The sequence below is a fragment of the Megalops cyprinoides genome, chromosome 3 (assembly GCF_013368585.1).
Source record: "Megalops cyprinoides isolate fMegCyp1 chromosome 3, fMegCyp1.pri, whole genome shotgun sequence".
Taxonomy (NCBI): Eukaryota; Metazoa; Chordata; class Actinopteri; order Elopiformes; family Megalopidae; genus Megalops; species Megalops cyprinoides.
In genome coordinates this window covers 8,641,422-8,664,947 of record NC_050585.1, presented here as the reverse complement: position 1 = coordinate 8,664,947, position 23,526 = coordinate 8,641,422, and the positions used below count along the sequence as shown (strand labels likewise).

The 23,526-nt window shown below is 52.8% G+C and overlaps 1 protein-coding gene across 5 annotated transcripts in view; it reads left to right on the top strand.

Moving 5' to 3' along the window:
• The window catches only part of LOC118774771 (unconventional myosin-XVIIIa-like), a 107,625-nt gene that overhangs the window by 33,760 nt on the left and 50,339 nt on the right, over positions 1-23,526 (top strand). For 3 of the 5 annotated variants that reach the window (XM_036524255.1, XM_036524254.1, XM_036524253.1), the window contains exons 3-12: positions 11,755-11,820; positions 13,613-13,700; positions 14,377-14,483; positions 15,273-15,449; positions 17,303-17,513; positions 18,270-18,412; positions 18,729-18,829; positions 19,385-19,448; positions 20,713-20,857; positions 22,895-22,906. In XM_036524255.1, the coding sequence (XP_036380148.1) occupies positions 11,755-11,820; positions 13,613-13,700; positions 14,377-14,483; positions 15,273-15,449; positions 17,303-17,513; positions 18,270-18,412; positions 18,729-18,829; positions 19,385-19,448; positions 20,713-20,857; positions 22,895-22,906 (1,114 nt within the window). The remainder of the gene's footprint in view (positions 1-11,754; positions 11,821-13,612; positions 13,701-14,376; positions 14,484-15,272; positions 15,450-17,302; positions 17,514-18,269; positions 18,413-18,728; positions 18,830-19,384; positions 19,449-20,712; positions 20,858-22,894; positions 22,907-23,526) is intronic. The other 2 variants (XM_036524257.1, XM_036524256.1) reach the window with 1 other exon arrangement.

Genomic DNA, 23,526 nt, shown 5'->3' with positions numbered 1-23,526 from the left:
GGGCTCGTCTGAACCCCAGCAACAGCTGAGAGGAGACAACAACTGCGCTGTGAGAGGGTATCCACCACGGGCCTTCTCTTCACTGCCGAATTCTTGGGGGTTGGGGTGAGAGGAGGAGAGGGGGTGGGGGTGGCTGTAGTGGCTGGAGCAGGACGGGGGTCCTATTTTTAGCCGGGGACTGTGTCACGACAGCTGTCCCCCGCCGTCTCTCCGCGCCGCGTCAGGAATAGGGACGCCCGCGCCAGCCTATCGCGTTACTCCGCTTCTCGCCGCCGCCACGCGGAGCCCTCTCTCTCACTCTCTCTCTCTCCCGCCCGCTACAACCCGCCGCCGCGGCCCCGCTGACGGAGGGAGGACACACGGGTACGAGGTAATGCGGCTGACCCGGGATAAAGGGGCGAGGGCCTCCGTGGAGTGTCCCGGCGGCAGGGCCGGCGTCTGGAATCTGTGGGCTGAGAGAGGGTCTCTGGCTGCCTGCTGCCTGCTGCTGCTGCTGCTGCTAACGCCACCGCGCTATTTATAGGACTGACACTGGTGAGAGAGGGGAAGGGAAGTGTTGCAACAGGTTGCTCCGCTGTCTCGTCTCTGCTCGGTTGGCCATTTTTGCTCAGAGAGTCAGTGGGCTCTGGCAGAAGAAAAGTGCTTCGTTCGCAGCAGACTGCAGTGCGGCCCACCCCGGGCGTCGGAGATCCGTGAGTTTTTGATAAGGTCTGCGGTCGCGGGTCGCGGTTTTGGTGAGTTTGCTGAACCCGGAGCGGGGAGTTACTCAGCGGTTGAGGAGTTATCTTTGAAAGTGACACGTGGAAGGCATGGTGCATCATGGCTCGGTGTGTCAGCGGTAGCTGACTGAGATCTGAACTAACTGAGATCAGGAGCGGCTTAAAATGTAAAACCGCTTGTTGTGTGTTGGTTTCAGCACATTACTTTTGAGTCACGGGGGCGTTCACTTCAGTCTGTGACCACATCTTTGCATACCAGTAGAGTAGTTAAATATGACTTTGCTGTATGTTAACTTCAGTCAGTTTTTGGGCAGAAATACAAAGTGGAGCCCAGATGAGTAAAGTATGGACAGTAGCTGTGAAAAGTAGGCAGAAAAGTGTGTAGTAGACACGTCAGCTCAGTATCTGTGAATTTGGTGTGGAAAGGAGGATGTTATTCTGTGGTGCAAAGTAAAATTGTCAGGCTTACAGTGTGTGTCAGGGGGTGAACACAAGCCATTGCGTGGGCTGAACAGCAGACAGTTGCTGTTGGTAAAGTGTGTTCCCATTGGCTGAGCTGAGACCCCTCTTTCGCACGATGTGCTTCTCCACTGCCTCTCTGCCTAATGTATTGTATTGCTGTGGTGATGCAGTTGACATTGCAGATTGTCCCAGCGCTTGTCTCTGTTTCTGACCATCACTGTGCTGCTGCTGCTTCACACAGCAAGCCAACCTGTAATTAACCAAAGCCATTCTACTATATCACAGTGAAGGGGTGCAGAAACTGGAGGTTTGTTTAAATGCGCTCCTTATCCAAGAGTCTGTGAGTAGCACTCAGTGTGTGTTTCATTTGGTTTAGATAGTATGCTGTTGGAAATCGCCTGCACTAAAGGAGCCTCTTTATCTTGTCAATACTGAGCTCTTTTTCATCTGTGGAGTCGATAGGGTTTGTGTTGGGATTATGTCTCTTTGATAGTCTTAATGTTGTTAGTGACGGTTAGAATCATTGTGGATGTTGGGGGTTTTTGGCTTTCTTGTACCTCAGTCCTTCATCTCTCGCTTTAGTGTCTGAGTAACTTGCCTCAGGGCGTCATGATTCTAAATTGGGGGAGATTAGCAGAGGCAGGGACCCGCCATGCTTGTTAAAATGCTGTGCTTTCATTGGCTGCTTGTGTAACATCGCTGTGTGTGATGTCATCAGCATCAGTCTCGTTACTCTGTGGTGTGTTGGTGTCTATAAGTGTGTTGCTGTCCGTGTGAGCTTCTGTAAGAAGGTGCGTAAGGGGGTATGTGTGTGTGTGTGTGTGTGTGTGTGTGTGTGTCTGCGTGTGTGTGCGTCAGCACTGGCCCAGTTCCCCCAGCTCTCTGTATCTGAGCAGAGCTGGCATTACCTGAGAGTTGGGAGATGCTCCTTGCTGAGATCTCTATGGTACATGTCTGAGCCCTGGGGGAGAGATAGGGGCCTGGCCCGGTGAGTGACCTTCTCTTTGGCAGGGTTTCTCACCGCGGTCAGCGCGTTGGAAGTCCCCCTCTCCCCAGGACGCTGGCTGGGTGAAAGGGCCTGTCTCTCGTCTGCCTCGTCACCCGGGCAAAATGGAAAGCAGCCTAAATTAGCCCGCCGGAGATAAGGCCGGCGGCCTCGCTTAGCCCACAGATTCTAAACCGCGCTCATGTCAGTCTGCTGCAGGATCTCACGGCACAGATCCCCTTATGTCTCCTAATTACACCGACACTGTACTGCTACATTTCACGCCTGTGCTAGATATCAATAAGTCTGAAGATGAGCAGGGTGCACTCCGCTGCCACTGCTCCCATTGCAATTATGCGACTTAAATGACAAGGTATAGCTTTGAACCTCTAGATTTTCCAATAGAAAACATTCATATTTCATATTTATTTTGTGAGGGGAATAGTTATAAGTGTAACCACAAACATCAAAACCACAAAAAAAATGAGTATATGAGTCTGTATGTGTTCAGTTTTGATTGACTGATAGTAATCACTGTAGAATATGCCCCCCCCCCCCCCCCATAGATCTGACCACTCCTGCTTTCCACTTTTCTCTGTACTCTAGAGTTGTCCATCCCACCCTGTCTCCAGCGCCGCATGGTCCTACTGCCCATACAGGTTTCAGCCTGTAGCGTCGAGACGAGCATCCTCGAGCCCACCGGCAGACCCCAAACTACCGTAGCGTAGTGCTCATCCATCAGCTGTCGTCTCCTGTCCTCACCCCCTCCACACCCCTCCGTATCCCATCCCTCTCTGCCCCTCCCTTTCCCCTTCTCCACCCCCTCCCCTGACAGCCCATGACCACAGAGCCTCCACCATGGCATTCTCATCACGCTTTTCATTCTGGGAGCAAAAGGGAAGTGTTGTTCAATATCTCTACCAGTGTTGACTTTTGTTATGGCGGTAAAGTTCAGATACTGCATGTGTAGCGCTCTGGCTGGCTCCAGCAGGATTTGGTTTCTTCTCAATTTCTCATTTCACGGTTATAGAGAGTCCCTTAGCTGAGCTCTTTAAATGCGTATTTAGATGTGGGTGCATGACCGTGGCGCTACATTTGAGCTTTTACTGCGCAAAAGATGGCGTTTTTCTGTGGCGGTAACCGACACTGACAGAGTACGGGGAACGAGATCCAACTGTGTCAGTCCGGCGACCTCATTCTGCGGAGTCCTTTCTGTCCGCTCGGACACGGCGTTGAACGGCTGGCACTCGTGCTTTTGAGCTTCGTGCCGTATCGCTAGCTGCGGAGCGTGGCTTTGTAACTCGCACGCACAGAAGCATGGAGTGTGAAAGACAGGCTGGCCACGTGACTTCCCTGATGGGTCTGTGAGAGAGGCCGGGAGAGCTGTCAGGGGGAGAAAAGGCGGGGCTGTGTGGGCGGAGCCTAGTACGAGGACTGGCGCTAGTTCTCTAGGCTTCAAACGATATGCCTGTGCTTGTGACTGTTAACATATTCATAAATGTAAATGTCATCATGGTATTTCAGCCACAGCAAGAGCCTTTGCCCTATTCGTAACGATAATGCTGCCTCAAAAGGCCCCATTTTGCCCCCTTGGATGTGGCGGCAGTGTAGCATAGTGGTTAAGGAGCAGGACTCGTAACCGAAAGGTTGCCGGTTCAATCCCCGCTGGGACACTGCTGCTGCTGTACCCTTGGGCAAGGTACTTAACCCAGGCAGTTGGCAATGCAGTCCAGCTGTATTAATTGTACAATGTACATTGTAAAGAACTGTAACCTATGTAAGTCGCTTTGGATAAAAGCGTCTGCCAAATGAATAAATGTAAATGTAATCTTGATGTGGTCTGAACAGGTTACATTTACTTTGTAGACACCCTCATCCAGAGTGACTTACTTAGCTGACAGTTTTTACTTGTTATCCATTTAAACGGCTGGATATTTACTGAAACAGTCATGGTTAAGTACCTTGCCCAAGGGTACAACAGCAGGGTTACAAGCCCTACGTCTTACCACTGTGCCACAGTGGTGCACATAACAATGCATTATTCAGAGCTCAAATTCCACCCTTGTGCAGGTCTCCACCCCCAGGTTCCTCCTTCCTCATTTCACAGTCATCACAGGGGAATCATGGGAAAAAGCCGTGCCCTCACCACGGGGCCGCGTGCTGTGTGTGCACTGTGTACGTCTGGCTGTAACTCCGCTTCCCTCCTACGGTTACGTTAGACCCTTCCTAGCCCCGAGCGCTGGCGCCGAGACCATTTTCCATCACTCCCTGCTCTCTCTGCATGGTGTCGGCAGGATGTGCTTTGGGTAATTGTGCCACAGCATTCTTTTAAAGCTAAAGCCCTCTGGCCAGGTTTCAGTACTGAAGGGATCAGTCACTGAAAGGAATACAGAACAGCTGAGAAAAGTGACGCATGAAAAAAACAAGGCCAAGGCACTCGTACACATGTGTGAGGGATTGCTTGTGTGCACGCAGGTGTGTGTGTGTGTGTGAGTGTGTTAACACGCTTGCGTGAGTTGGCTCTGGTCTGGGGAAAGAGGCATGCCGCAGTCCCCTGCATTCCCCGGGTTTGACCTGAATCGCTTCTGGCCTCCGTCCCTTTAGGTTAAAGACGAGAACAAGCCAGGCTCCAAGGGATCCAATGTAAGTCACTGGCCGTCCGCGTGTCAGCGCTCACATGTCCGCGTCAGGCGAACTAATCAACAGATTCCCTGCTGGGAACACCGAGATCACAGATTTCAGGGGGGGGTGTGGAATGTTACGGGGGCCAGTGCTGGTGGTCCATCCAGCCTGGACATGTAGAAGAACATGGGCACTTTGGGAAGTTTGATGGACAGGTCAGGAGCCGACTTGAAAAAGGAACAGAGATCGAGTCTTTGGGAGCTCAACATTATGCTTAATTTCCCACACGGGGAGCTGAACGGCTGCGTAGCTCCATTGTACGGACAGCTTCTCTCATTACCGCGCGAGGGGCCTATAGAATGTGTACCGTTCCAGAAAGTTAAGCAGCTTTAGAAAGTCTCAGGTTCTCGATAGCTGACTCTGAGGAGCGGAGCGCGGCTGGCTCCGCGGTCTGAGGGCCACGGGCATTGGCATGCAGAGGAGGTGGCGCGGCGTGGCGCAGCGGGACGAAGGACTTTTAAATTAGTCCCAAAGTCGTTTGCGCAGGGAAGCGGAGATTGATAGGTAAACAGTGAGGCAATCACCTCGGGTTTCCGCACGAGCGCGCCCCTTGTAAAGTGGATATTACCGATAAGCCCAGGCAAAGCGCACCTTAATCTGGTGGTGTGTTTGACATCCTGCTAGACAGGAAATTTCCAATTATGTCCGCTGTGTGTTTGATTGGGGGAATTATTATTAATCTCTGTTTAACTGAGGCGAAATCCGGGAGATCCGAGAGAAGGGGGGAAACGTGGCAGCGCCGGTTAGGAGTGCAATCATTAAAGATGTGGTGTAAAACTGAAGGACGCTGCTGGAGGGAGGGGGTTATGTGTGCTGACACTGAGAGGCCAGCTTCGGCTGTCCCTGCCAGTGGAGAGTTGATCCCCCCCAGCTGCGCGGTGAAGTAGAGGGGCAGTAAAATGCTAGGGCCGGTTCTGCAGTGTAGGGGGGGAGCAGGCACGTCCATGCTGGCACCGGTACTGCCCCCCGGAGCCCACCTGCATCCCCAGGAAGTGCTGCGCTCTCCAAACAATGTCATACTCTAGCCCTGCAGAGAGGGACACACGAAGGTGTGTCAGGGGCCGAGTTTCCAGGCAGGGCAGCATAACTCCCCCAAGTAGTTTGCACGTCCTCCGCAGAGCAGCACCTTCCTCAGGCTGCTCTGGCTAAGGCTTGGCTCGGCTGCACTCGTCGCTATTCCGCTACTGTGACTGAGCGCAGGTCTTTGAAGTGCGCCCCCTGCAGTTCCGGAGGGTGTGCTTTTGAGTCTTTAGTCAGTGTGTCGAGTGAGCAATGCTACTGGGTGGTGCTGTGTGAAACTGCTGGGGGATTTCTGACTGAGCTGCACTGGTATCAGCACCAGCGACTGCAGTGCAGAGCCCCCCACCCCCCCAGAGCAGGTCTGCTGCCTCCCCGGGACCCCCCCCACCCTGTTTTCGCTTGCTTGCTGTGTGTTCACTGGTGTGTTGCTGCAGTAAAGCGTGAAGCGCTGTTGGGGAAAACAGGTTGCCGTGAGACCGGCTGTTGTGCTGTCACCTGCGTTGTTGCGAGCAGTGAAAGGCCAGGTGTAATTAGGCCGGCGTTGCCCAGGTAAGCAGGGTGATTTAATTTTCTGCTTGGGAGCTCTCGTGTCACAACACAGCGAGCCGCCTTTCAGCATCCCCTCATTGGCAGTGAATCCTATTAATCACAGCGTTGTGCTGTGTGCTCTTAGGACCCTGCCTCTATCGTAACTCCTACATTCTGCGTTTGGCTGCAACTCAGTTGAATTTGATAGGCATGAATGGGAATTTCTATTGACAATATAAGTCCCTGATTGGCTGTTCCTAGAGCTTCATTAGTGAGGTTCTGTGCAGTATATGCCATAGTAGACCTTACATGCGCTTGAATGATACAGTGGGCTGCCGCCCCCTTAGAAATCTGTGATCTCGAAAGTACACTCACATTGTTTCCAGCCTTAAGTGCCTCCCGACTCTGACCCACATTGCAGCAGTGTGCCCTCCATGCAGGTACTGTAACCGTATCTCCAGTAGTAGCAGACAAAGCCAGTATTTTGTGTTATGATTCACAGTAAGGGGCAGAAGCAGGGAAATAGGGGCCGATTTCTCTTGCAAAAGGTAACAGGTGTAGAATCAATGTCAGCATCATGTTTACAGCAGAGAACAGCAGAAACATCTCCAAAGAGCAGCTGCTGTGAGGTGAGGCTGACTCCTGCACTTTGGCAGAACATGACCTCAGTGTTTTTCTTCTTCTTTTAATAATTTTTGCTGTTCTGTTTCTTGATCTTTCCGTCCCATACTGCCCTCTGCTGGTGTCTTGCCACCTTTCTGACCCGTGTGTGCAGTCCGACAGCGACGGTAGCATGAGCAGCCGGTCACAGTCAGTCAGGAGTCTGGAGCCGGGCGAAGACCAGGCCCGCTACAAGAGCCCAGAGCCCGAAACGAGGGCTCAGAGGGGGCGTGTGCAGAGCCCCTCTCCGCCAAGGGCGTCCCTGAAGAGCCCCGAGCCGCCCAGAGCCAGCAACGGCTCGCTCGATGGAGCCGAGAAGGTGGTGAAGGTGGTGCGGAGGGTGGCGCGGAAGATGGGGCTCGGACAGGAGGAGCCGCAACCTCCGGCGGCGCCCGCGGAGCCAACCAGGCCTGCGCCGGTCTCGGTCCCCAAGACGGCCAAGGCCCCGGGCCTCTCCTTTAAGCACGACGCCGTGAAGAAGGAGGAGAAGGACGACATCTCTGCAGGTCTCACCAGCCTGATGGGCCGCGGCCGGACCAAGGAGCACCGCCAGCGCGCCCGTGCGCCCCCCGAAAAGAAGGAGGAGGAGAAGAAGGAGGAGGCGAGGGAGAAGGGGAGGGAGGAGGAGGGGGAGGAGAGGCCAGCAGAGAAGAAGGCAGGAGAGAAAACCGAGGAAGCCCCAAGTCCCCATCCCGCTCAGGAAGATTCAGCCCCGTCGTCCTCACCCTCCGCTGCCCCCGTTTCACCTCCTCCAAAGTCCGATCCCCTCTCTCCTCCACCAGGGTTCATTCCGCCCCCAAAGAAGTCCCCTCTATCACCCCCTGCTGGATTCATCCCCGCCCCGAAACCTTCCCCTTTATCGCCCCCTGCTGGATTCATCCCCGCCCCAAAACCTTCCCCTTTATCGCCCCCTGCTGGATTTATCCCCACCCCCAAACCATCACCTCTGTCGCCCCCTGCCGGATTCATCCCTGCCCCCAAATCAGACCCCCTGTCGCCACCCGCTGGGTTCATCCCAGCCCCCAGATCTTCAGCTGTGAAGAAGCCTGAGGTACTGGGGGGCTGCCCTCCAAATGCACGGCGTGGTTTGGACCACAGTGTGACAGCGACAGGAACAGCACCCGACTGCATGCGACTGCTGTCTGCATGTGGGTTCAGTACTAACCTTACCTCACTGCCAGTGTGTAACACATTCCTGCCACGCTGCACTGGGACCAACAGAAGGCCTTCGACCTTCTGTGACACGGTTGGCCTTTGAATCTCACCGTGCCACACTGCACTGAGACAAACACTTTGTCTCCACTGTTTCTTGGCCTTTGACCTCCTGCGTTGGCCTTTGAATAGGGACTCTAACCACGGAAAGCTGTGCAAGCCTTATTTGTAAATACGCATACTGTGGCGGAATAGCTTTCCGCGGAGACTCATACTCACCCTTGTGATGACTTGCCATTGTTGTCGTGAATCTGCCCATGTGATCAGACGTTGGAAGCACCCGAAGAGACGTCTGGGTACCTGCGTCTTTGATTGGGGCGTCGTGATTACAGCGCCGAGGTCACTTCCTGTTTCATGTGGCTCAAATGGCATCAGGCCACCGCGAGCAGCTTCGCTCCATGTCTCCTCTGAGAGTTAGTCCCTGTTCTTTCAGTTTCCGTTGTTTCTCTCTTTCACACACAGGCCACACAGTAGCTCGGTGTATCTCCTGTGTTTGGGTCCGTGGGGACCTGGGCCGTGTCTCCGGCTCTGAAGCGCTGCTTATTAGGGTCACGCCGCGGGGTGCAGAGCCGCGCGCTGCGTGCAGGCCGGCTGCAGGGTGCGGGCGGGGCCCCCCAGGAGGCTGCCGGAGCCGGTCTCTAATGAGCGCGCTGTTTTACAGAGAGGAGCCGAAGCAGCTGTACTGTAGCTGCCAGATGAAAAAGAGCATGAAACCCTACAGTTGAGGAGCACTGCAAGTGATTATATTTTCCTTTGGTGCATCTTGGGAGGTTGTGGCCCCTCTCGGGAAGAACGCTTTCTGTGAACAGGAGCAGAAAGGAGTACAAGGAGCGAAGGTCTCTTCTGTGGGATTGGAGCTCCCTCTCTCTTTGGGAGAGTGTGGACTGCTGTGTGTTTGCCTGCCTGCGCTTGTTTAACCCGGAGTGTCACAGACAGCGTGTCTCTAATTGGGATTTTTAGTTCTGTTCGTTAGGCTTTCACTAATGTAGAGCTGTAGAGCATGGTGTGTGTATGTGCCGGTTCCTTGTGCCGTTGACTGACGTGTGGCGTGTGTGTGTGTGTGTGTGTGTGTGTGTGTGTGTGTGTGTGTGTGTGTGTGTGTGTGTGTGTGTGCGTGTGCGTGTGCGTGTGTGTGTGCGTGTGTGTGTTTAGGTGAAGGCAGCATCACGTCTTTCTTCTGCTCCGGCCGGGAAGCCCTCCGCTGGAAGCACCCAACAGGTGTGTGTCCTGCAGCAGCTTTGCCATGAAGTAACATGGACACAGTGCAGGGCTGCCGGCTGCTTGTGGCCACTCACCCTCTCGGTGATCTGACCTGTAGGTGGCGCCGCTGACCCACGCTGAAGACGCTCAGAGACGGCTGGAGAGGATCTTCACATCTCCCGTAATTCTCTTCAGTCCTCCTCTCTTCCCCTTTCCTCCTCCTCTCCCTCACCCCTCTCTTCCTCCCTTTAACCCCCTGCTGTAATAATTAATAATGCCCACTCTGGAGATGGAGCGGTTGTGTTCCGGTCAGCCTGTCTGGTTTGTGGCTCTGTGCTCAGGCAGGCAGGGCAGGTGCGGTCGGTCTCCCGGGACCGTCCCAGCTGCGGTCACCCTAAACCTGCACGGATTGTAAACAGTCCCATGCCTCACACGCCTCACCCCCTGCCTCCTGCCGGACTGTAAACCTAATTATTTTGCAACCTGACAATGAGATTAATTTCTCATGGGAGCTGATCTATAATTAGATGAGAGTATGTATAATGAGCAGTGATGAATTCCATGCTTTGACACAGCGGTGGCCAGCGCGGGAGACAGGTCTCCGTTGTCGTGGAGACTCCGCGCTAGCGCTCCGTGTGGTAGGGGACGCTGCAGTCGTGTACTTTTTAACCCCTCACTCTCCTCTCTTCTCTCCCTCTTCCCCCGATTATCCATTCTCTCCCTGTTTCCCCATTAACTTCAACATCCCATGTGTTTTTCCCTGTTTGTCTTCCTGTCTACAAAAATGGGGTGTTCAGTGATGTGCGCTGGGGCTTTTAAGTCTTTAGATGGTTTTTTTTTCCCTTTACTGCAGTTACAAAGACATCCAGTTCATGTGGAATTTGAATGGTTACAAATCCAAAGTGGTTTCTGAAGGAAAAGCCCAGTTTTAACGCACTGAATTGTGGGAAGTGCATCTGTGTCTTTATCACCTCTAGCGTACTGTCGCCACAGCGTTACAGCGGCTCACCCCTGTTATCTGCTGGGGTGCTGTCTTCTCCTTCCTCGTGTTTGTCCCCTGTCACTCATCGTGTCTCCTTGTTTCTCCTCCTGTTCTCTCTGCCCGTTGTCCTCTGGGCCTGTGCTGTCCGCCCCTGGCCGTCGTGTGGCCAGCTGGAGCCCGTGTCCAGCGGCTTGGCTGCCCCTCAGGTACCGTACTCCCCTGCGGAAGCCCCGCCTCCTCGGCCCGCCCGTCCTCCCGCAGGCCCCGCCCGCTGCCTGGGCGGAGTGTGCGCTCGTGTTTCCTGTTGGAGCGTAAGCCCTGCTTTCCTAGATCGACCTCTGCCCCATGCCTGCCTCCACCCGCGTCCGTCCCCGATCCGATCTCTCGCTCCGCACTCTTCTCAGTAACACTGATCTCAGACCAGCTAGCGGGGCGGGGGTGCAGGTTAGAGCAACTAATGTGTTTACTTGCTAACCACAGATCAGAGATCAGTGTTGCTGAGGGTTAAGAGGGAGCGGTTTTGAATGCAGCTCCGCTATGGTATGAAAACCTGTATAGGCTCCTCCCCCCAGTGATCCAGTCCAGTTGTGTTCTTCCTCAGCTTCCTCAGTGCCTCAACATGCCTGGACTTTTAAAGGTCAAAGGCTTCGTCAGACACAGTGGAAGTGCATGCAGTCCTATGTTGCATGAGAGAATTGAGTCTTTTACAGGCTAGTAAAGTCTGCCTGTAGGGCCGTGTTTTGGGTAAATAGGAATGATGCTGGGCCAGCCTTGGTTTCTGAGTGGCAGGTGGTCCTGTCTTATCGCCTGCCTTCCTCCCCACCCACTATTCTCGGCCTCATAATGTGTTTCCAGCTGGGAGCGCTGCCCTGGTTCCTCCCCTTACTGTTTGTGAATGTGGTTGAAGAAGACGCGCTGCTCAGATCTCTAACATATCTTTTTTTCCCCCCCGGTAGGACATCAAGGAAGGAACTTCAATGCATTTAACTAATCTGTTTCACAGGAACCGACTTCTGTGAAATTGTAGCTGATAGAACTTAGAAATGTGTCGACATAATCTGTTTTGTCTAATCAGACTTGTTCTTGTGTCTTGTTTGGAGCTAAGCGTAGTTGTTCAGTCGTTGTCAGTTTTTCCTTTCACATGCATGTGCTTTGACCTTTTGTTACCTAAGAGAAGCAGAGCTGAGATCTGGTAGTGTCTGTGTGTCTGTCTGGTGCGTGAGCGCTGAGCTGTAGGCTTGCTAAACGAACCTCTGACTCTCTACCTGTCCTCCCTCCTCCTCCCCCCTCCTGCCGTCCCCCAGGGACAGGTGGATGAGGACCCTGTGGCCATCCTCCAGGCGGCCCACGCGGCCTCCGCCCAGCTCAAGGTCTGGGCCTTGCTTTGCCTGCTTGTGACCCCCCTCACCCCTCCCTGCCCCGTGCAGCCTATGTGTGCGTTGCTGTGACCCTCACCCCCTCCCCCCTGAACCCCCCCCATCTCTGCGTCTGCATTCAGCCAGCCTGTGGAATACTGAGGGTATCCCAAACTAGTGAGACTGGGAGCTGCCAGGGTGTTGAGAGAGGAAGCCTGCCCTCAGACGGGGCTCAGCTGTACCTTCTCCCTCACCCCCAAGTTATGTCGGATGAACAGAGAGAGGTTGTACCTGACCGGCACAGCTTTCCAAGTAACCAAATCTGCGCAGCATAGCAGACTGCTGCCCTGTGTATGCCTCAGTGTTCTGCAGTGTTTGGTGTACTCCCAAGTTTTCTGTGTTGGTCCTCTGCTGTGGTTTGGCGTTTGGTGCATTTTTTTCACTCCTGTTTTACCTCAGGCAGAAGTGGAAACACATGCGAGCCCTTCTTCGGTTGATGGTTTGACGTGTGCTGTGCGTGTTTTCTTGGTGTTATTATTTCTGTTTGGTCTGTTCACGATTCGGGAGGGCCGTGCGCTGTGGCTCGTTTGTATTTTGGCAGAGCGGCGCAGGCCTGGCTCCCTGCTGCTCTACCCAGAAAGATTTCGGCATGCTTTATTCATGACCTCCCCGCCCCTCCGCTGTGCCTCTGATGTGGAACAGTGACTTTCTTCGCTCTCTGGTCATTGGCCGCCCCCCCCCGCCACGTGTGCCCTGTGCTTTGTGGAGCTCTGAAAGCTCTCTGTTGGTGCTGAGGCGTGGTGAGGTGTGTCGGGGTGGAGTATGAAGGAAGGATGTAACCATCCGCAGCCAGGCAACCTTCCATGTTTTGGGTTTTGGCGCCAGGACGTCAAGACGCTCGCGTCTCCCCCTCCCTGAGCCGAAGCCTCTGCGGCGTGGCGGCGCGACGCTAACAACTTGGCATGCTGTCCGCCCAGCCCTTCCCTCTGAGGAGGGGCCTCCCCCCGCGCCTCGTTTGCAACACTCCAATTAAAGCCTTCTGGGTTCGCCATCTGCACTCCTCCTGTGTTGTCCCATCCGGAATTGCCACCCTATAATCACATGGAGGAGAGCCAGCGAGCGCTTCTCCTCGGCTCAGCCCTAGTTTGGAGAATGAGAAATGTTTGTTTTCGGTCCTCCCGGGCGTCGCGCCGCCTCCCGCGCGTGGGGCTGGCCGGCATCCGCGGCGGAGGTGTGCCGGCCCCCGAGGCGTCTGGCGCTGGGCGGAGAGAGCCTTCTGTTTCTGTCCGCGGCCCCGCGCGACACCTCACTTTAACCTGCGCAGTGAAAACACAAAGTAGTTTCCTTTATCACAGTTAGTTCTCGCCACTGAGGTACCCCACCCATACTTCCCCACTCAGCCCAAGGTCCTGTCCGCTGCAGTACGGGGAGGAGGGGACATCATTCAGGACAAGCTGTGGGAATCTTTCCAAAGGCCTCAGCCAACGCCAAAGCGTTCTTTGAAAGGCGGAATGAGTCAGAGTTGAAATATTAGCTTTTGTTCCCCTGTGAATGACAGCCCGCCTCCCTCCCCCCTTGCTTTTGATGTTCTGTGCCTGCCCTTTGGTGTGTGTGTGTGTGTGAGTGACTGACTGAGCTCCGACCATGCGGAAAGAGAAGCACTTCACCTTGACAAAAGTGCAGCAGGGAAGAGCAAAGCATGCTGGGCCGTTGAAATGGGCGGCTCGGGGGTTTGTGAGTGTGCAGCGGCAGAATGATGGCGCTGAAACAAGGAGGCAGGTCTGACCTGTGTGCTCGTCCCTTACAGGTGAAGACGGAGGAGCAGATCGCGGCCGAGCAGGCATGGTACGGCACGGAGAAGGTGTGGCTGGTCCACAAGGAGGGCTTCTCACTGGGTTAGTACGGAGACACACTCTCCGCCCCCGTGCATTGTCCAATCACATGGATCCAAACTAGGTCACGTGTCTCTCAACATCCCACAACCAATCAAATACAGTTAACATACATAACATTCTGCTCTGAATAATATTGAGTTGATTTACTGTGCTCATATAGGACTCTACTCCTGCTTATCTTAGAGCTGTGGGCATGAACAGGTTTTTCTCTTCTTAATTCATGTGGGAAGAAAATCCACACAATGCCCACAGAAGCCTCAGTGCCATAATGAACACTGTGAATTAATTTTAAAATTAGGCAGGGACTGTAAAACAGAATTTTACAGATATTTTATAGCACCCAGGGAGATAAAACCCCAGGAAATTGCTTGGCTGAAACACACCAAGCTTGTATAAATCTTCCTGGTGGCCATTGGCTTGGCTTCTGCTTGCTAAATCCAACTAAACACTGCCCATACGTTTCAATGTCAAACTTTTCAGAAAACTTCAAATTATTTTAGACATTATCAGAGTTGGTTGTGCATGATGGGCGATTGTTGTATGGTGTATAATTGTTACAGCTGGATGTGCGTGTTACGTGATTGTCGTACAGTATAGTATTGTTAACGTTCAGTGCGCAGGTGTTGGTGCCCTGTGATAAGATTTCCTTTGCCAGTTTCTCTGTGTGCCTCCGTAGCGACGCTGCTAAAGACGGAGGCGGGCAGTCTGCCGGAGGGGAAGGTGAAGATCAGACTGGAACATGACGGGACTCTGCTGGAAGTGGACGAGGAGGACGTGGAGAAGGTAGCTCTCCCTGATGTGCACTTGAAAGGCCCTTTGGCAGAGTGGCCGTGCTTATGGAGGCGGTTCCCCAACGTTACACTGGCAAACTTTCCTCACCAAGCCCTGGAAGGTGAACTTTAAGGACATGAGCTCGGGTAAGGAGCTGACTCAGGTGGCAAGAGGTAAGGTGTCGTTCTCCCCACCTGGTGTGACACCTGGCTGGGGTAACATCGGGACAGGCCAGGCGGTCACACGAGGGACATGGTGACAGGCCCTGGGTAACAGACAAAGTTTGGCAGCGACAAGCAGAAAGTCATGGTGTCTCGTCAGAAGCTTGGACTGTTGCCGTCTTTTATCTGTGGTTGGCACAAAGTTCAAAAATTCCAGCTTTGTCAGAATTTTTTCCTGGTCCAATATCTCTTTCACCTTGATAAGGAACATCTGCTGAGAAAATATATGAACTCTACCTGAATATTCTGGCGACATTAAGCTCTTTTCCAGTGTGCCAGTAATTAGAGTAACTTGGGCAAATGTGTTTTATGTCATTAGCACAGAGCTTTTATCAAAGCTTTGAAGCATTTAGCTGATTGAAAATGGCTAATCTATAGAATCGGCTTGAGGCATTTTTTACTGTCCACTAGTGATTAAGCCTAGGCTGAGAATCTTGCAGGTTTGCCAGAGTTTTTAGGCTTATTTCTGGGTGTCCTCTTGAGTACTGTGGAAAAACCTTAGCAATTTCTCCTCTACTTGCCCTTCCTCGCTGATCTGTGAGCTTTGACCTCTGACCTGTGACCTCTCCCCCCCCTACAGGCGAACCCTCCCTCGTTCGACCGCGTGGAGGACCTGGCCTCCCTGCTCTACCTGAACGAGTCCAGCGTCATGCACTCCCTGCGCCAGCGCTACGGGGGCAACCTCATTCACACGCATGCTGGGCCCAACATGGTGGTCATCAACCCCCTCAGCGCCCCCTCCATGTACTCTGAAAAGGTAACGTCTTCCCGTCCCCCCCCCGCCGTGGCGTGGAGCTGTGGAGGCTCCAGAGTCTCGCTGTTCTGCTCGAGCCTCAGTCCCTGAAATTCAACACCATGCCAGCAGGAACAGGGGAGCGCCAATGGCCTTGTGCTCTGTCCTCACAGTTTAACTGGACAACATATGAAACTCATCTGTGAGGCATCCAACTGTTACGGCGCCCAGTTCTATGATGGAACAAAAGGTTTTCGTCTGTGTTTACACTACTCTCTCTGCGTGATATTGCACTGCGCTGTATAGCTTGTAAGGACTCGTCTCTCTCCGCGGCTGTGCGCTGTGGCCGCCGCACAGACGCAGCCATCTGCTGCGACCCGCTCCGCGGGAGGAAGAATCGCTTCTCGGAACGCGAGCCTGTGGAGTAATAGGGGGGAAAATAATGGGTTGTAATCCGCGCTGTGTGATTGGAGGCGAGGTTATTGCACAGAGAGCGGGCTCGGGGGCTCGCGCCGCCGGCCCGGGCCTCAGTACGACTCTCCATTGGGAGGGGCGTAATGAGGCGATTAGCTGCGGATGGCTTACCGGGAGGCGGCGCCGCTGCTCGGAGAGCCTAGCGAGTCGGTGTGGGAGAACGCCGGCATGGAGGACTCCCACCCCGCCCCCCGGATCACCCCGCTCTGCCCCAGCCACACCCCGGGACCATATGGGTCACCACCACATTCACCCACTGAATGCCAGCGTTAGTCTGCGGAAGCATTGCTTATGCTGTCGTGTGTTTGGCATACCTATTAAATAGTGGCCTGTGCATGTCAACTGTTGTCTTTTTTTATGGCAGTGTACCATTACTCTGCTTTTAATGTGTTCTGAGTAAGGGATGCACTTTTTGTCCGGTGGTCTATTTAAAGTCATACTGCGTGATGTGAACGGAGTCATCGATGGGCACAAGTTACCGCAAGCTGCTGTAAGTCAGTTCGGTGTCTGCGTTGTGTTGATTTAAAATGAGGGACGACGGGAGTCAAGGATGCCCATTCTGTCTTTATGCGCTTCACCCAGAATAAAAAACGTGCGCTGGAAAGGATGTTGTGTGAGTGTTCAAGCAATCATGCAGATTTGTGCACACGCGCTAACTAGGTGCTCACAGGCGGGGGCGATTCAATGTGAGACACTACATTACTACATTGGAAAAAAAGCATAAAAATAAACAAATGAACAGCGCGTTGGAAAGGATGTGGAACGGGAGTTCAAGAACCCACACACATTCTTTCATGCGATAAAAGAGAAATAACACTTAGCCTGCAATGTTACAACACAAGTGCTGCTAATACTAGCTGGCTAACAATATAAGCACGCTCTCAATGAATATTTTGACAAAATACTAGAAAAAATACTCTTTTTCTCAAACAAACCCACACTAATGAATGTGTGAATGAAAACAGACAAACACATATTACTTTGCGTATTCTGAACTGCAGTTATATGATAGTAAGCTACTTGTGGGACAGTGGTTTTCAACTTTGACTTACCTGGACGGATTCAAACTTAACTACTACACCCTATCTGGAGACAGCCCACATTAGCCAATAGCTTATGGTGACATGTAGAACGTGACAATAGATGAAACAAAACTAAAGGATCTTTTGGGTATTTTTCGAACGGCAGGTGGAACGACCAATCATGTCTGTTACACAGGGATCAGTAATGCGGGATCAGGCAGGCCTCTGGCTCCAGCAATGCTGTCAGTCTGCTGGCCTTGGGCTGCAGCCGTGCGAGAGAGCTGTTTTCCTCCATCACAGCATGTTCTTCTCTTTCCCTCCCACCTCACCGCCCCCTTTCCTCTCTCTCCCTCTCCTCCCCCTCCCTCCCTTCCTGCCTAGGTCATGCACATGTTCAAGGGCTGTAGGAGAGAGGACACGGCACCGCACATCTACGCGGTGGCGCAGTCGGCCTACCGCAACCTGCTGACCACGCGCCAGGACCAGTCCATCGTGCTGCTGGGCAAGAGCGGCAGCGGCAAGACCACCAACTGCCAGCACCTGGTGCAGTACCTGGTGTCCATCGCCGGCAGCTCCGGAAAGATCTTCTCCGGTGAGCGGGAGGGGGGGGCGGGGCTCGCTGCACGACTGCTGTCGGTTTGGGTGTGGGGCAAAGCCAGGATTTGACCTTGTGGACACGTGCGCGCTGTCTCACTGTGACCGTAACTCGGAAGGAACTGGGCTTCTGGGAGCAGGCCTCACCGTGAAGTGTAACTTGTGTCCCGCTTGGTACGGTGACTGTGCTTCGTCCCTGTCCCTCTGCACGGGCGCAGGTGCGAGTGATCCCTCGACGAGCGGGGTCAGTCGGTCCCGCCCGGGCCATCTGTGCGGCCCCTCCCCTCCGCTCTGTGCCCCCACCCCCTGCTGCTCTGTGCCCCCCCCCCGCTCCCTGCCACCCCCTTCCCGCCTGCCAGGTGCAGAGTCAGCCCCCATCAATCACGCCCTGGTACCGGCGGGAGATGGAGAGGGGGTGGAGGACAGATCGATGCTGCTGGCTCTCCTCTGAAGGGGGGTGGGGGGGGTGGGGGGGTCAGGAGGGGGTGATGGATGAAGCCAGGCACTCGGATAATTAGCCCGAGCTTATCACCAAGTCACGTCGCCTATTAACTTCAGCTCAATAAACGAGGGCCGCCTCGCCGATCGGCCGTGTCACTCAGCGGCGTGACGTTATCTGAGAGAGCGCTGACACCTCCGCTCCTCCGCCACGAGGCTTCGCTCTCCGGCTGCAGGTCACGTTATGACGGCCGATTGAACGGGCATGTTGGTGACGGGGCGCTCTGTGACTGTCCCCTTCCTTTTGTGTCCCCAGCGGAGAAGTGGCAGGCGGTCTACACCATCCTGGAGGCCTTCGGGAACAGCGCCACCCCCATGAATGGCAACGCCAGCCGCTTCTCCCAGATCGTCTCGCTGGACTTCGACCAGGCTGGCCAGGTGGCGTCGGCTTCCATCCAGGTATGTGTGTCAGAATCTCTGATCTGTGTGTGTGTGTGTGTTTTTGCGTGTGTTTACACACACGTGGGCAGTCATTGGCGGGCACACTTGAGCATTCACACACACGCCGACGCACTCTCACATTCATTTGGTCAACCCACAAACACGCTGTCTCACACAGTGAATCATTTTTAAATGTGGCAAGGTTTTTATCAAACATTTTTCAAACAATACATGTGCCACTTTTCGTAGCATCTCTAAAGTACACTGCTGAGCATTGATTCACACTCATACTGAACATTCTGGGGCATCAGCTGTTTCTTCCTCTTTGTTACAGACCATGCTGCTGGAGAAGATGAGGGTGACCAGACGTCCCGAGGGCGATGCCACCTTTAACGTATTCTACTACGTGATGGCCGGGGCGGACAGCTCACTCAGGTGGGGGGCCCCTCCCAAACCACCTACTCCAAGCACAATGAACCACAAGGTCGTACTTGAAAACAGTTCACTACTTGAGAATGGTTTACTGGCAGCGAAGGTGATAGCTGTCTGACCGCTGCTGAAAGGCCATTTAATGAAATTGTGCGAGTGATCTTAATGGCCGGGCAAACTTCTTCGCCTCTGTTTCTGATGAGTCTGTCCATTTTCCTGTCATGTTTTCACTCTGAGTGAAGGGACAGCCAGGTGAATATGCGTGCTGTTTCTCATTCTGATCTGGCTGTGAGAACAGTGTGACAGTCAGTTAAAGCTTTAGGCCTCACATCACCATGGTAGGGGAAGAGATTCTGTATTGACAGAAATAATCACCTCAAATTCACTGTTGGGCCCCCTACCTGACACTCCAGCTACTCTGCCAGGCCCCCCCACTGCGGCCTCATGCTGCGATTATCCCACAGTGTTGGAACGTCGGAAGCCAGGGCGAGAGGCACTCTCGGGTGTGTGGGGCCCTGAACCGTACTGGCGACTCACTGTCTCTCTGTTTGGCGTTTTCAGAACCGAGCTGCACTTCAACCACTTTGCGGAAAGCAGCGCCTTCGGAATCACGCCGCAGTCCAAGGTAACCCCTCAGGGCTGTGTATTTCACACGCCTGTCGCATTGGCTTTTAAAGTGGCTGTTCTGAGGCTTAGTGTGCTGCCAAGTACAATGGACTCGATCTGTCCTTGAAATCACTCATTTTTCTGAGTGGGTTAGAGTGAAATGTTCGGTTTAGGAACGTAAAAAATATATGGGGAAATTAATCACAGGCTCAACACGGTCTGCGTGTGTCTGTGTGTGAGTGTTTTTATGTGGGTGTGTGTGTTTGTTCGTGTGTGAGAGTGATTGTGGGTGTCGGTATGGGTGTATGTGTCGGTGAAGGAGTGAGTGTATGTGTGTGTGTGTGTGTGTGTGTGTGTGTGTGTGTGTGTGTGTGTATGTGTATGTGTATGTGTATGTGGGTTTGTGTGGGTGTGTGTGTGTGTGTGTGGGTTTGTGTGTGTGTGTGTGTGTGTTTGTGTGTGTGTGTGTGTGTGTGTTTGTGTTTGTGAGTGTGTGTGTGTGTGTGTGTGTGTGTGTGTGTGGGTTTGTGTGTGTGTGTGTGTGTGTTTGTTTGTGTGTGTGTGTGTGTGGGTTTGTGTGGGTTTGTGTGTGTGTGTGTTTGTGTTTGTGAGTGGGTGTGTGGGTTTGTGTGGGTGTGTGTGTGTGTGTTTGTGTGTGTGTTTGTGTTTGTGAGTGTGTGTGGGTTTGTGTGGTGTGTGTGTGTGTGTGTGTGTTTGTGTTTGTGAGTGTGTCTGTGTGGGTTTGTGTGGGTGAGTGTGTGTGTGTGTGTGGGTTTGTGTGGGTGAGTGTGTGTGTGTGTGTGTGGGTTTGTGTGGGTGAGTGTGGGTTTGTGTGGGTGAGTGAGTGTGTGTGTGTGGGTTTGTGTGGGTGAGTGTGTGTGTGTGTGTGGGTTTGTGTGGGTGAGTGTGTGTGTGTGTGTTTGTGTTTGTGAGTGTGTGTGTGTGTGTTTGTGAGTGTGTGTGTGTGTGGGTTTGTGTGGGTGAGTGTAAGAGACAGACAGAGAGGCTTCTTTCCCCAGTGACTCACTGCTTCGCACAGGTGAACGGCCAGGTTCACTCCAGGACCAGGTGGCAGCGAGTGTCAGAGATTTAATGAACTTCCCCCAGACAGGCGGCTTTATTTACATCCATGGATGTCCGCTCCTGTCCTAATCTGAATTGGAAATGGCCCGGCCGAGCCCGCGCCGTCTGCACGCATGCATTAATGCACAGGCACGCTCTGCTGTAGGCAGCTGTGGCTCTGAGCGCACGGGCGCGTAAACTGCACCTCTTCCCTACCACAGCCTGAAGACAAGCAGAGAGCGGCGCAGCAGTTCACCAAACTGCAGGCGGCCATGAAAGTCCTGGGGATCTCGGGGGAGGAACAGAGGGCCTTCTGGCTCATTCTGGGGGCCATCTACCACCTAGGGGCCGCGGGGGCCACCAAAGGTAAGACCCCTCCCCAGAACTGGTACCAGAACCAAAAGTACTCGGGTGCCAGGACAGGAATGGTTTGGGGTTAAGAAGTCATAAATCAACACGAGTCTTCTGTGGATCTTTAGTAATGAACTGGGCCCAGTGGTAGAGTTCCCTGTTGCCCCAGCATGAAGGGAAATGTGTGTAATTAACAGAGGAGGATGAGAATTTTCTCTACAGAAAATATGAATGTCAGTTTAATTAGTGACTCCTCCACGGTACCATAGCAGAGATTCTCTGCATGTGAAAGCTAGCTGTGATGCTGCATGCAGTGCTAATGTAGCTAACACCACAGCGAGGCTTGAGATATTGTCGTAAGAGAGGAGTGGTAGGCATGTCTGCGTTTTTACGTGCGGTTCTGTTCTTCTGCAGATTATTCGAATGCAGGCAAAAGTACATGTTTTTTTAGTTGCGTTAAAGATTGCCTCTTTTGAAGCTGAATGATCAGAATGAGAGTCTCCAAAGATGAGTGCGTGCACCGACGCAGATTAATTAAAAGAGCAGAGCGAAATTGAAATAATCACTGCTTACTGCGCACAAAAGAAAAACAACTTCAAGAGCTTTTTAATCCAGTAATATGGTTCTGGAGTTGAGTCAAAGCCCGCTGGAGCCTCTTGCGATGGAAAATGTCGGTCTCTGCTGTAGGAATGCTCATTCACAACCTCTGATATTACCTTCCCTGCAGTTTCAGTCGTAGATGGATGTGGTAATGAAGTTTTTAATCATTAAAGCTCTTGACTGATTCTCGAGTGTGTTTGTGTGTCCTGTTGCGGTGTGGTAGTCCTCTGGATCTGGCCTGGTGGCAGCAGCATGGCAACAGAGGTCTCACACACACACACACACACACACACACACACACACACGTACAAACACATACTTCTACACGCAGGCACGCGCATGCATATACACACATATGTCTGTCGTGTGATGTGGCACCTGGGACAAGCCTGTCTCTCTCACTTTCACCTCATTCTCTGTAGTGTCACACTCTGTAGTGTCCTCAGAAATCCACCAGCCTTTTGCTCCAGGCGCAGAGATCAAACCAACTGTGTTCTGAAACCACTAAACACATGCAAAGTTGCCAAAGTATTTGTAATCTGTTTCACAAACATTAGATCTTTTTTTTTTTTTTACAAGCTGGCGCAGGAGTAAAATGCTTTGATGGTTTTAGCCTGTTTGTTCACTGAATGAAATTTAGCCTGGTTTACATAACTTACTATGTAATTAACTCTAAGCTGCTACATTCATTAAGGAGAAAAAACATGAAGCAGCAACATGCTTTTTAGCGGAGCTGGAACTGAATTGTTTTATGAAAATTGCATTTCACGGATTGGTTTAAACAGCAGTGTAGATTGTATTTTGTGGAATGCAGCAATATGTGTATTTTGTGTTTCAGTGACAGTGTTACACTTAATTATGTGTTTCTGATGCCTACCAGTGAATAAGCTGGAGAACAGGAACCTTCTGAATGAACAACACATGCAACACACCACCAGGGGGCAGTGTTGACTTTCAGTCCTCCCAGCAATTAAAGAAAAAAAAAAACAGGCGAGAAGGAAAAGAATGAGTGTTTACCGACGGAGTTCAGCAGTCTGTTCAGCTGCAGTTAAAAGGGACTAGCAGATCCGACTAGACGGGGGGGGGGAGTTGTTCTAGGGGGAATGTGTGGGCTGCGCCAAGCAGTTACACCATCAAGCAAACGGCGCAATCTTTCGACCCCTCCACACATATAACGTTAACAAGCTTTCCAGACAGTGCATGTCAGTTCCATCTCCCGGAAGCATGCTCCTCTCTCCCCCGTCTGGCCGGGCTTTGCCAGCACGCGCCGAGCATGTCGCCCCCACCCCCCCCCCCCTTTTGTGAGGACGAGCGCCGTTCGGCAGCATGCGCAGGCGCCCGCACTGAGGGTGTTAGCATCAGTAGTGTTGAGCAGTAGCGCTGTGTGTCCCTGTTCTTGTTCTAACCACTTCTTTTTGCTTGCATGTTGCATGCTGTTCCGTTGCACTGCAGAGGCGGACGAAGGTAAAGAAAACAAAAAAAAAAAACCTTACACCTTACCTCTTGTTTGTGATGTTTTTTTTTTCTCTCTCTGTGTCTCTCGCTTCCTTTATCACCACCACCAGACATATTTCCATTTGCATTTTAATTGTTTTTTTTTTGTTTGTTTGTTTTGTCTCTGCTTTCATCCTCTCCGTGTTTTTTTGTCCCCACGGGTTCATAAAAGTAGCTAGCGCCTCGCGGCGCGGGTACAGCCGGAGCATCCTGGCTCTGCTGTCTCCGTGGCTGTTTTGATGGCTCCCGTGTTGTTGACTGTAGTGTCTGCGCTGTTCGCAGTCCCCCCTGCCCCCCAACTTAAGCGCAAATGTGGAAACTTGTTAATTTTGAAGCCCTTCTCATCCTCGAACGCGCCTGGCTGTTTCCGCTCCCGGCTGTTTGTGAATGAGGGGACTTTTAAGCTTGTCTTCTATGAGCGAGTGCAGTGATGTAAGTCAGTCCCTGCATCCTGGAGCGCAGCCACTGCAGAGGGTAAAGAGCTTGACTTTAATGCAGCTCTGTGCCCAAAGCAGCAAACACAACGGTTTTTTCCAGAAAGTTCCAGAAAGGGTAGTGTGGGGTCACGCTCCATGTTGTCATGTGGCGGG